Source organism: Grampus griseus, assembly GCF_964374135.1.
Source record: "Grampus griseus genome assembly, chromosome: 11".
In the NCBI taxonomy this organism is placed as follows: Eukaryota; Metazoa; Chordata; class Mammalia; order Artiodactyla; family Delphinidae; genus Grampus; species Grampus griseus.
The window spans coordinates 10,279,056-10,291,621 of NC_139005.1; the positions used below are offsets into that span (position 1 = coordinate 10,279,056).

The 12,566-nt window shown below is 47.5% G+C and overlaps 1 protein-coding gene across 1 annotated transcript in view; it reads right to left on the reverse strand.

The window, feature by feature from the left end:
• Nucleotides 1-12,566, reverse strand: part of GRIN2B (glutamate ionotropic receptor NMDA type subunit 2B) — a gene marked incomplete at both ends in the record, with an annotated part of 290,912 nt that overhangs the window by 38,800 nt on the left and 239,546 nt on the right. The window contains 5 exons of the mRNA XM_082665235.1: nt 1,995-2,224; nt 5,780-5,905; nt 8,685-8,838; nt 9,319-9,490; nt 10,228-10,430. Coding sequence (XP_082521361.1) covers nt 1,995-2,224; nt 5,780-5,905; nt 8,685-8,838; nt 9,319-9,490; nt 10,228-10,430 — 885 coding nt within the window. The remainder of the gene's footprint in view (nt 1-1,994; nt 2,225-5,779; nt 5,906-8,684; nt 8,839-9,318; nt 9,491-10,227; nt 10,431-12,566) is intronic.

Genomic DNA, 12,566 nt, shown 5'->3' on the forward strand with positions numbered 1-12,566 from the left:
CCTCTCTGTTCAAGCAGCCCAGAACAAGATGTTCTTTCCAAACCACAGAAGGGAAAACAATCTCCCTCCATCTCAATTATGCTTAGTTCAAGTAGAAAATCATTCAGTTGTTGCCGATGGCCCTTGAGAGGATGAGAAACATAAATACAGTGTCCTAACCAATTCTCAGAGGAAACGAAAGAAAACACTGTGATGATTGTGGTGGATCCCCTACTTCACAGCCCAGAGTCCCCGGAAGGGCTGTGGCCCACCACCCTTCGACCATGTTATTTACTGCATGGTGACACGGTCCCACCACACGCTGCATGGGGACATAATCCGGCACACCTCTGCCGTTCCCTGATGTGAGGATATGGTCCTCCGTACCCCTGACAGATCCACACGTGGGGACATGGTCTGTCACGCTTCTGCCACATTCGTGTCTTAGGGTGGCCGTGGCCCACCTCAGCTCCGTCACATCCAAGTACGGAGCCCTGGGAGATCAGCTGCTCTCAGCACCACGACTGCCCAGGTCACAGAAATAGGCACAAAAAGTAGCTGTAGAAAGGGATGAAGGGAGAGGTCTAGCTCAGAGTTTCTGAGAGGATCAGAATGGTAAAGGAAGGACGCTGACAAAGGAACAAGGAGAGAGAGAAAGGTTTAAAGTGAATTAAGTGATAGATGGATGAATATCTGAAGAAATGCATAATAAATCATGAGTTAGAAAAAAAGAAGTAAAAAAAGAAAAAAGCTTAAAGGTAAGGGAGAAGGAAATAGAAGAGAGGGAACGTTTTTAAAAGGAAGGAAGAAAAATAAAGTGAAAAGGAAGACAAACCAAAGAAAGAGCCAACCTAAAGAGGTGAACATCGTGAGTGTTCCATGTATGTGTGTGTGTATATATATATATATATATTTTTTCATTCCCTTAAGAAGCTGTTTATCTTCCTTAAGCTTTTGAATGTCCTTGGTGAGTAGTGAGAGTAGATGGAGAAATCATAACTTGAGTCCCCAAAGAGAATATCTCCTCCTTTTCATTCTTCTCAAACCATCTGCTAAGTGTTTAAGGTTTTGTCTTGGGAGAAGCTGACCCACGTGATAAAGCATGAGCTACATCTGACCTATGTGGTCTAAACACACATCCGTCTATATCACATAGTTTCATCCTGGGGGAAGGGGTGGGAAATCACATTTTCTAAATCTTAAGGAAACAGAGAAGAGGAGACATTGTAAGTGAAAGTCTCCAGAGTGATTTGGGGTATCCAGGGGCTCTCCTGGGCACTCCAGGAAGGTAGCCGCTAGGACTGGGGTTGGACCAGAGCTCCCACGGAACCTGTGCTGCTTCCAGCAGACCTAGAGAGTCACATGTACTGAGCCTGGGTTTTTACACATCCTCACCCAGAAAACATGGCAACCAGCAGACACTTACTTCCCTTCCTCTCTTCGTGGCACAGGCCAGCAGGGAGGCCTGCGGTTGGTATGGGGACAACCCATTCATCGGCACCCCCCGATCCAGTTAGGTAGCAGCTACCTTTCTTCAGGACACAATGAGAACAATCCTTCTCCTCGACCCTGGGAACCTGCGAGCGTGCAGAGGAACAAAGGGGGAGCGTGCAGGCGAACAGCCCTGGGAGGAAAATGAGGGCCGTGACGGGCCGGCACCCTCAGCGTGGGTGCCCTCTAGTAATAGCCCAAAGGTGCAGCCTGGTGCTGCTGCCAGGCCTCCTGAGCGCCCCAGACAAGAGGAACCCTGTACTCAGAAAACCGCTAACACACCAGGCCCCTCATTTGCGGCCCAGGGCGCGCTGGTGACAACCTTTCACAAGTGAGAAGGCGAACGTGAAGTAATATTATTTCGGTGGGGAAACTGAATTCTGCTCCTGTGTCCCAATTTCAGGAGCCATAAGGAAGAACGGTCGATTCTAAAGGTTTAGGATATTAACAGGTCCGTGAGAGCTCCGAGTATGGCTGAGAATGGGACTGGGGGAAAGATGGGAGGTTTCAAATGGTGCTCCTACCTTTTTGTCACTCAGGCCGGAAACCTGGTCCACATACTCCTCTTGGATCATGAAGGCAGCTAAGTTGGCAGTGTAGCTGGCCAGGAAGATGACAGCAAAGAAGGCCCACACCGACACCATGATCTTGGAGGTGGTCCCCTTTGGGTTCTGCACCGGGACGGAGTTGTTAAACACCAGACCCCACAGTAACCAAATAGCTTTGCCGATGGTGAAAGATGGGCCACCCGGCTCTGGCAGGACAAAAAAGACAAGGACAGAAGGTTAAGACAGAGTCACTGGTTCTATTTCAACTTACAGGTACATAGAGCTGGTAAGTTCCTGCTCAGAGCAGGAAACCCGCCAGCAAAGCCCCAGCCCTAAAGCTACCCTTAGGCAGCTTTTCAGTTGAGAGCTTGTGTCTCTCTTCTCCTGGGACCCACAGGAAGGTGGAAGAGAAAAACCAGAGGCCTGGGGTGTGTGTGGGCTCTTACTCCAACCAATGATCATGACTCAGCCAGGGCGCCACAGGAGCCAGCTTCCCGCCCTGATGGATGTAAGACCCTTAAGAGTCCATCAAGACTGAGTAACGAAGGCAACCAGCCCACTGTGGTCACACTTGCATCCTCATTACCACGTTCCCAAAATTTCTATTTGTATCTACCGAGAAAGCATTTCAATTTCAAAGAAGGTTAGCAAGGGCTTCCCTGGTGGCGCAGTGGTTGAGAGTCCGCCTGCCGATGCAGGGGACATGGGTTCGTGCCCCGGTCTGGGAAGATCCCACATGTCGCGGAGCGGCTGGGTCCGTGAGCCATGGCCGCTGAGCCTGCGCGTCCGGAGCCCGTGCTCCGCAACGGGAGAGGCCACAACAGTGAGAGGCCCGCGTACCACAAAAAAACAAAAAAAAAACGGACGGTCAGCAAGAACCTTGTGGGGTCTTTTTCTCCCACTAGTCATAGATCTCCTCCAATTTTATTCACAGATGCCGCTTTGAATGCAGTTGATCCTGATTCTCCTGTGGCTTCCAGCTCTTAGCACTCAATGTTTTGAAGGCAGCCTTGACCTCACTCCAGTGCCGACACCTCCCATCTGGTTCCCTCCAGCAGGGCCTGCCTTCCGTGTAAAAGAATACCAGGCGGCCCAGAGAGTCTGCCAGGGATCCCTGGCTTGGCCACATGCATCTGAGGGTGGACAGGGAGGCTGCCTTTGTCCTCCACCCGACCTTCACACAGATCACACAGGGCTTCTGCACACGTATTTATTGTGACCTCTCTGCTTTCTCTGCTTGGCGATGGTGAAATCTTGCCTGCTGTCTGGGGCTGCATGCAGCCCCTCCGCTGCAGAAACGAACACCTGCCTGCACAGTTTTACAGCGCATTAGCACAGGTGTTTCGATGCTATCTGTGATCCTGAGAGCATCTGCTCAGCCACCTAAATCATCAGTGACTACACATGTCGAGCCTAAGATCTAACCGTGCACACACATCTGCGCGAGTGGACCTTATTTCTTGGAACAGATGCATAACTAAAAAACTGTTTATAAATCAAAGTTTTGTGCATTGTAAAATGCCCCAAGGAGACTTGATAGTTAAAGCGGCCCCATGTTGAATTCTTTGGCGAAGTCAAGCATCCTTTGGTAAAGTGAGTAATCGTAAGCCCTGGCTCTGATTTTTGTGTCTGAATTTTTGCCTCTTTGATTTTCTTTGCGGGGTCGGGGAGGGTGAACACTAGCTTTGGTTCTTGACATTGTCAACATGTGTGTGTACTCTCGTGCTTCTCGGACATTTCACTTGTTACTAATGCCCACCGGGATGGGGAGTAGTCATGGCTTTTGGATGACCCTTTGGCACAGGCAGGAAGTCCCTGACTATTCCGCATTGTGGAGGCATCCAAGTGTCCACCCCAGAAGGCACACCCCAAACGAGAAGGTAGGTCTACACCTGGAAATACCTCAGTGCAGGGGTGGCTCATAGCCTGGACATGAATTCAACGGAAGCACGAGGGGAGCTTTGACAAAATACTGACACACCATCCCCAGAGATTCTTACTAAACTGGGGTGAGGTGCGGTGGTTATTGTAACAGGCAGCCAAGGTAGAGAACCACTATTCTGAAACATACAAGGGTTCAAGTCCTGCTCTGGACTTAGTGAATCAGAACATTAGAATATGAGGTCTATGCATCTTTGTCTTTTAAGTGCCCCGTAGGTAATTCTTATGTGTAGCTGGGGTTAAGAATCTTTCCTCTTTGACGCATAATTCCAGGATAGAGCTCACATGGTGGATGGGAGAAGACGCAGAGAAGGCATAATATTTCCTAATCCTGGTGCTCTCAGGAAGTTTTAGAAGAGATATCTATAAGGACCCCTTGGTCCCCTTCAGAAATCTAGTAAACTTTTCGTGAAGTCTCATAAATGCCTCAAACACATGGGTAGCCCTCACATCTCTGGACCTTCCTAGTCAGGAAGATGGACCACCCCCAAGAGTAGCTGTGGGTGACAACTGTTATCTCCCAGCCATTTTATTTCAAATACCCAACTCCTCTACCTCCTGGCAGCGAGATGTAAGCCGGGGACACATGCTTTGGGGATCTTGTAGCTCAGAGGTTATCCTTGGGCTGTGGAGAGCTGTTTCAGCCACAACTACCCTGCATGTACCCTGGGGTAACCTGTGTTTTCTTACTCTTGATACATGTGTCTAATCTGCCTTGTTAGCACATCTGATCGGACAGACTGCTCGTAGCCTAAGGTTAGCAAAAGAGTTTCCTCTGACATGTTTATGTTACACGTTTCTGCTGCCAGCTTTGATCTCACTTGCTTAGGGGTGGAACTGGGCTTGGGGTCAGGCTTGAGGCAGGGAGGGGACATACAAACTAACATCTAAATTGGGGTCTTTGTGTGTGTTTGCTTCTTGTTGTTTATTTGCTTTAATAATGGGAAATGATCAGAAAGTTTTGGAATCTACACAAGTTTTTGTTAAGGGGTCCAGTCACATAGTCTAGAAGATAGGTAATAACAGAAGAAAGATAAAAGTTTTCACATTCTTGCTCTACTAAGTTTGGGCTACTTAATAGAATGGCTACATGTGCATAAAACTTAAAAGACTAGAAGTATATATACCAATATATTAACAGACATTATTTCTTGCTGATAAACTTACGGGTGATTATTTTTAGTTTTATCTAATGCATTTGCAAATCTTTCATAAATTCCACAATAAACTTTAAAAGTCAGGATAAAGCTCCACTCTTTTCAAGTGAACAGATGAGTAGAATGTTACAAGTGTATCCGTCACTATTTTTTTTTTTTTGGTGGTACGCGGGCCTCTCACTGTTGTGGCCCCTCCCATTGCGGAGCACAGGCTCCGGACGCGCAGGCTCAGCGGCCATGGCTCACGGGCCCAGCCGCTCTGCGGCATGTGGGGTCTTCCCGGACCGGGGCACGAACCCGCGTCCCCTGCATCGGCAGGTGGACTCTCAACCACTGCGCCACCAGGGCAGCCCTCCGTCACTATTTTTAAGGTATATTACTTTCCTGTGAATTAGTCTTCTACTTACTTCTCAAGTTAAAGAACAATGGTAATCCCAATTGTCACTGTACATTTAGCAATTAATATTTTCTGAACACCAAGGTAAAATGAAAAACCATAGCACTGATTAGAAGCCCTTAATTGGGGTCTTTCTAACGAGTCACCAAGGTGGTGACCTTGAAGACTGAGGGTTAGGGCGGAGGCAGGCAGCAGATGAGGGGCACAGAGATTCCGAGCTGAGAGCTAGAGAAAGGCAGAAAGGCAATGGTTACAGCTGGCCTTACCTCTGCCATCGGCGAGGCACCTGTTGTAACCCACAGGGCTAAAGTACTCGAAGACGAAGACGGCCACGGCGGAGACGATGAGTAACATCACGAACATCATGACCCACACGTCGGCGCTGAAGGGCTCTGGGGAAGCAAAACATCGGCGCTCAGGGTTAACGCAGAGAACAAACAGGTCCCGATTGACTCGCGCATTCATTCACTCGCGCGACTCCTATCTTTGGGGAAGCAAGCGAAAGGTGTGTGCGTCCCTTCAGAAAGCCAGGGCCTGGCTTAGGGAGGAAGGAGTAAGAAGCTGTGTCTGAGCGTCTCCACTCCCCTGATGGGCGTGTCGGGGCTTGTTTTCGTTCAAACATGTGAGAAGGACGGCCTCTTGCCCAGCCTTTCTGAGACTGTACAGATAGTTTCTGCCATGCCTGGACCAATATCTGGGTCTTTTGGAAAACAGTGGAACTAGAATAAGTACTAGACATGGATAAGTGAGTCGTGTTGGACTGGCTCTTGGTTTGCACGCCTATCTATATGCCACACCCCACAGCTGGACCTGGAAAAGTTTTCACCAATGCTTCCAAGCCTTGAGGCCAAGTTCATTCTCAACAAACTTGGTTACTCTTTGTGGCTTGAATTGGTTCAGTAATAATTAGGCACAATGAATAACTCCCTTGCCCCCTTGCTTCACTTCTCTTAAACTTTCCAGCCTGGATTTGCTTTTTCAACCTGGTTTGACGTGGTATATTTTATTAGACATCATTAGTGTAGGAGAATATGTCAATGTTAAAAAAAAAATCCATCCACATTAAATATCAGTGTCTACAACACTGGGAATTTAGCAAATGACAAGGGGACGTGATAATCAACAAAACAACCTCAACCTAGTCCCTATTTCCAGGTGACAAGGTTGATGGGACAAGAACAGGCAAGAGAGTAAGAACGTTCTACATATGCTTTCTTTAACTTTTTAAGATCATTTTTGCTGACTCTCTTCCAGTTGATCTAAATCTCTCTGGCTCAGACGTGTCTAGAAATTGAATACTGAATTCCAGGAGCCCTCTCTCTGGAGGCCTGTAAAAAGAGACAATCACTCTTCAGTCCCATAATACAAAGCTTCCTCAATTGTGCCTCAAAATAGCCTGGCCTTTTTAGCTGTCACATCACACTGTAAATTCAGAACTAAGTGAATTTACATGCTGTTTCCTCCACCTTCCAAATCATTAATAAAGATGAAACTGAAAAGGGAGGGAAATGGGCTGAAAATTAGAAAATATTGCCTTATTTTGAAACCTACTTTACTTCTGAACTCCCAAGGGAATTATAAAAGCCTGGTCACTTCATTAATTTGATATGGCACGCACCGACTGTGCAATGCACAGAAATGCAAAACCTTGCGGTGGCAGCCAGAGATGCAAAGGTGGAAGGTACAACTCAAAGCCTCTGTACGGTGGAATAGAGACCCTCTCCTCCTTGGGTCTGATTGATTGAAATCCTACTCTGATCCCAGTCTGTCCAAGATTAGGAAATAACTGAGTAAACGCACTGTCTCTATGCTTCCCTTCCCCCCATTAAGCCCAGAGCAACTTTCGGTACACAAAATACAAAAAAATATTTGTGTTGGTCTATATAGTTTAGGAAGTACTTTCACCACCTAGTTTCTACTATCCTTTAATGGCCCTTTCATTATGGATGGTTACATCTATTTTACAGAGCAGTAAACTAAGACTTAAGAGGTCCCAGCCCTTTGTAAGTTCATACTCGGGAGGTGGCAGGGCCAGGTTATGGACAGAGGGCCTCTGAAGGCAAGTCTGTGCTCTTCCATTTTATATCACATCTTAGTCTCGGCCCCCTGCACTGTTTCCTGATTTTAGGAGTCGAGCTCTGAAATGCCCCCATGTGTACTAAAACACAGGCTGCAAGGGCAGCCACATCTGGGCTTTAATCCTGGATCTGCTCCTTCCTAGCTGAGAGACGGTCGGAAAATTGCATAACCTAGGATTCAGTTTCCTAAGCCATAAACTGGGTATTATGGTAGTGTCAATGAAGTAATATAATCAAAGTTTGTACAACGATGCCTGGGCCTTCACATAGTAAGTGTTCAAAAAAAAAAAAAGTGTTGGTATCCTTTAGAGAGACTGTGACTGGTCCAAGGGCTTTCAGCTTGTTTATGACCAAACCAGCTTCCTATCTCCTAGCCCAGTGGCCTGTTTTCAAGGTGACATTTTATTTTCCAATCCCTTTGCTCTCACAGCCCCTGCCAAAAATATGGGGTTATGAGCTCTCAAAAGACCTCATCTAATTGAAATCTTGGCCTCATCTCACCCAGTCTTATATCATACGGAAGGCTTTGACACATAAGGAATGCTGGAGAGCGAGGAACAGGTTCTATGGGGAAGGATGGGGTCGGTGGGAGGGAGAATCGGAACAGCTTTACCTGGCAAAGCCTCCAAAAATTCACGTGAAAACAGAAAAACCTTTTTTTCTTTTTTGGTAGCACTGAGCTCCGCTCTTGAAGCTAATTTGAAACAAACAGGTATTTGAATGATATCCAGAATTAGACATCATTAAAGCAGGAAGCAGCTTCAGAGATCAGCTAGTTGAAATGCCTTCTTCTGTGGATGACGAGACTGGATCCCAGGATGGAGCAAGTTTGTTCAAGGTCAAATGCAGGAGTGAGACTCCAGTAGGACCCCTGGTTACCGGTCCTGTACTGTTTTCTTACCGGGTACCATGCCTTCCTATTTTTGAGGGTATTCTTCAGTTTTCATGCTGGAGAACGATCAATTCTGAGGTTCCCCAAAGTGAAATCCCTGGCTGAGGGAAGCTCCTGAAAAATCAGCTCCTGCACCTGTTGCTCCTTCCCTCTACCTGTCCCTGGGTCCATGTCCTTCACGCCTGCAAGCCCATCACTCACCTAAGAAGGCAGAAGGTGAGACGGTCCCATTGCTGCGTGACACCATGACACTGATGCCAGTCTCTATGAAGGGCACGGAGAAGTCGACCACCTCCGATCGCTCCTCGTTGATGGTCAGCGACCCCACTGCCATGTAGGCCCTCTTCATGACCACCTGGGGAGAAAGACGCAAGGCTCCAGTTAGGGCATCCAGGAAGGCAAGGGGCCACCATGCAGAAAATATTTGGGGCTCTACAGTGCTTTCCTTTGTAGAGTGGGAACAGTACATTTCATTTATAGCCTTCCTTCGGTATCTTCCCTCGGTATTGGTTCCTGGACCTGCCGTGGACACCAACACCTGAGGACGCTTAAGTCCCAAAGTCAGCCCTTCTTATCCGCGGATTCCACCAACTGGAGACTGTAGACACAGTTCAGGATCCACGGTTGGCTGAATCCACAGATGCAAAACCCACAGGTAAGGAGGGCCGACCATATATTCACTGAGAAAAATCTGCTCACAAGTGGACCACAGAGTTCAAACCCATGTTGTTCAAGAGTCAGCTGTACTATTTTACATTTTCTAAAATTTATAAAATGAGCGTTTTAAAAATATTTAAATGAAACACGGACATGGCCCTTAATTCCTGACACGTACCTCTCCAATCATACCATTCCAGGTTCCATTGATTTTCTTCCCATGCTTGCCATTGGTCACCAGATAAAGATCATAGGTGAACTTCACAGATTTAGAAATTTTCTTAAGGATGTCAATACAGAAGCCCTTGCAGCATTTTTTGATGTAACCTGGCTCCTCGTCTGTTTTATTTCTAACCAGGTAAAGAAACAAAAAACAAAAACGAGGCTTTTATACAAGAGGCAAAATATTACCCTTGCCAACCACAAAGCAGGCCCTCCTTCACAGCTCAGCACAAGTTATGTCAGGCCCGGGTGAGGACATAAATCAGACCACAGAACTGCCATAATCGCATTACCTCATCACACTGGACCATGTTTTCTCATACTTTTAAACGCTCCTTGGAAGTATAACATATATCAGGAAAGTGCACATATCCTAAGGGTTCAGCTGGATGAATTTTCATACACTGAACCCACCCATTTAACCAGAACCCAAATTCAGATACAGAAGCGTTACCAGCACCTTGGAGGCCTCTTGTTCTCCCTTGCAGGCCCTTCCCACCCTCACCAAAAAGAACCATTATCCTGACTTCTATCAGCATAGATTAATATTATCTATTTACAAAAATGGTTCTAAAGACATACTGGCCTCAGAAAACATCTTTCAACACCAATGTAAACTTAAATCTCCACGAACTTGAGGTCCCGGTCACTGAGACCTCGCGAGGCCCCAGAAACGATAACATAGTTAGCAGTAATTCTCCCGGGTCATGATCTGGACAGAACCAGATGCCAGACCACAGGGCTGCCAGAAACTCCACTGCTCAACTGTAACGAAATTCAGACATGGTGTCCAATTCGTTCTGTGCCTCGGATCCTAGCCGGGTGCTGACAGCTAGGGCAAATCTGACTTTCCCAGGCCACGTACTCAGAGATGATGCGCTTCTGACAGGGCACCGTGTTCCTCATGCAAGTTCCACTCAGGGGGTCCACGCTTTCCACAATGACGAATGGGGCCTCCTCCAGCGTTACGATGCTCAGATGGTCATCTTCCTGCTCTTCCGTCTCAGGACACATTCGGGGCCACACGTAGTACTTCATTTGCAGAGACTTGTCTTTCCACTTGCCCACCTGCACAGGGATAAACAAGGACTCAGAAACCACTGGCGGAGACAGAGCTGCTTCTCCTGGCCTCCCCTGGGAAGCTGTTAAACGAAGTCCAAAGATGCAGGCATTGTCCATAACAGAGACGAATCCTCCTCAGACCACACGCTCAGGATGAGACTTACTGTGTCCAAATCTAAGAAAGGTAGGCTCTTCATCTACCCACCCACTTACCAAACACGTGCCCGGCACTCTGCTAAACCTCGTGGCTTAAAGAAGCATCTTTCTGCCCTCCGTCAAGTTCACGCTGAGTGAAGGAGTCAGAAATGTAAGCAAATGTTTACAGCACCGTGTGATAAGTGCTAAATCTGAAGCCTGTCCCAGGGCTGGGAGGAGGTCAGAGCCTCCTGCCTTGAGTGCCTGTTGGTGTTTTCTCCTCAGCTGTAACAGAGAGCAGGACGGTGAGAGCAGCAAATAGCTTTGGGAAGGTCAACAGAGTGACTGGAGCAAGTGAGCCGGAAGGATGTGCTCTGGCTTGTGCCAGAGGTCTAGTGGGAAGCCACAAGGAGGACTGGGTGGATCTGGACTGGAATAAAATGGTAAGTCAGGATGAAAGAATACAGCACAGCTTGGCTGGGGAAGGGAGCGTGGTCGAGGGGGTGATGGACGTCACAGGTCAGCGTGGATACGCACCTGCTGGGCTGGGTGGGCGCCCCGGGGGGGGATCAGATAGGTCTCTCTGTGAGCTGCTACACGTGGCCACGTGGGCCGTGTGCCTCCACTTCGCGGACTCCAGGGTGAAAGGCGGGTGCCCCTGGCATCATGCACATGGTGGCCCTGCTGCCAATCATCGGGAGAAATGTGTGGGTTCCATTGTTTTTTAAAAGAGCCCTTCGTTCCTGTTTTTATAATAGAATCTGCACGCCTTGTTGGTAGGTTCTTGCTCTCACTCTGCCATTGAGCTTATTGAAGAAAGAGGGAACGTCTTTTAACTTTCTATAACCAAACATCTTCAGTTATCACCAGGAATTATAGATGGCAAGTCCCTGCACGTTCTCTCCTCTATGCAGCAAAACAAATTAGTAGCACAGGTGAGGCACCAGGACTACGAAACGACTTAATTTATGAACTACGAAAACCAACAAGGAGCAACAAATGGGCAGTACGTCATGAATCTTCAAGCAAGTGGCTTCGATTTCCGTATTCATACAAAACCAAAGTTCACTCCTTTGCTACTGCTTTCGTCTACACCTAAGTCTCTACCTAGTGCCTCCCCTGGTGTGGTTTATACCTCCCCCCAACCTGTCTGGTAGGTGTTGCCTACTTTCATGCCCAAATTAGGCCTGTACAGCCACCGCCTCTGTTCTCACGTGTCACTATAACACGGGCAGTGGCTCGGTGGCCTGGGCTCTTTGGTTTGGCATTAACCCTGATGCTTGTTTTCTTCCAAGCGTGTAGCCATATGTGACTTCTGTGTTTGGAATCATGCACTGAAGCAAACATCTGCTTCCCTTTACATGTATAGTCTCTTCCGTACTGTTGGTTCTGATTTTGGTACAAGTCTATTTTTCTTCATATTACTAAGACTACTCATTTCTAAAACAAAAATGTCCAAATAGCTTCCCAGCCATGTGGAGAGCTTAATGTCTTCTGCCTGTGATTTGGGGGAGGTGGGGCTTGGGGAAGGGAAGACCCAGCCGTGGGAGCCCATGACATTGGGTCATGTCCATCTCCAAGCGGCCCTAGTTTTTTCTGCATGTTCCCTTATGTGAAAAGGATTGGGAAGCCCTAAGGTACCTACTTTTATTTCTTTCACTGCTATCATGTTCCCCCAGTGTCCCTCTGAGTGTTTTTCTTTAATCCAAATGTATGCTCTTCCATCTTTACTGCTACTAGCTTAGCCCAGTCGTCCAGCAGCCCATCTTGGGATTACTGCAGGCAACTGCAAACTTCACATAAGGTTTCCCCTAGAGTGCACCGTGGACACTGCTGCCAGACGGCTCTTCTGAAAACATCATTTCATCATATAATTTCTATTCAAAAATGTCAACAACTTCCCACCACCCTCAGGACTGTGTCCAAACTTCTCACCTAGATGGTCAAGATTGGTGCACTGAGCCTCATCTACCCTGATACAGTTAACTTCACTATTTTGAAACATGC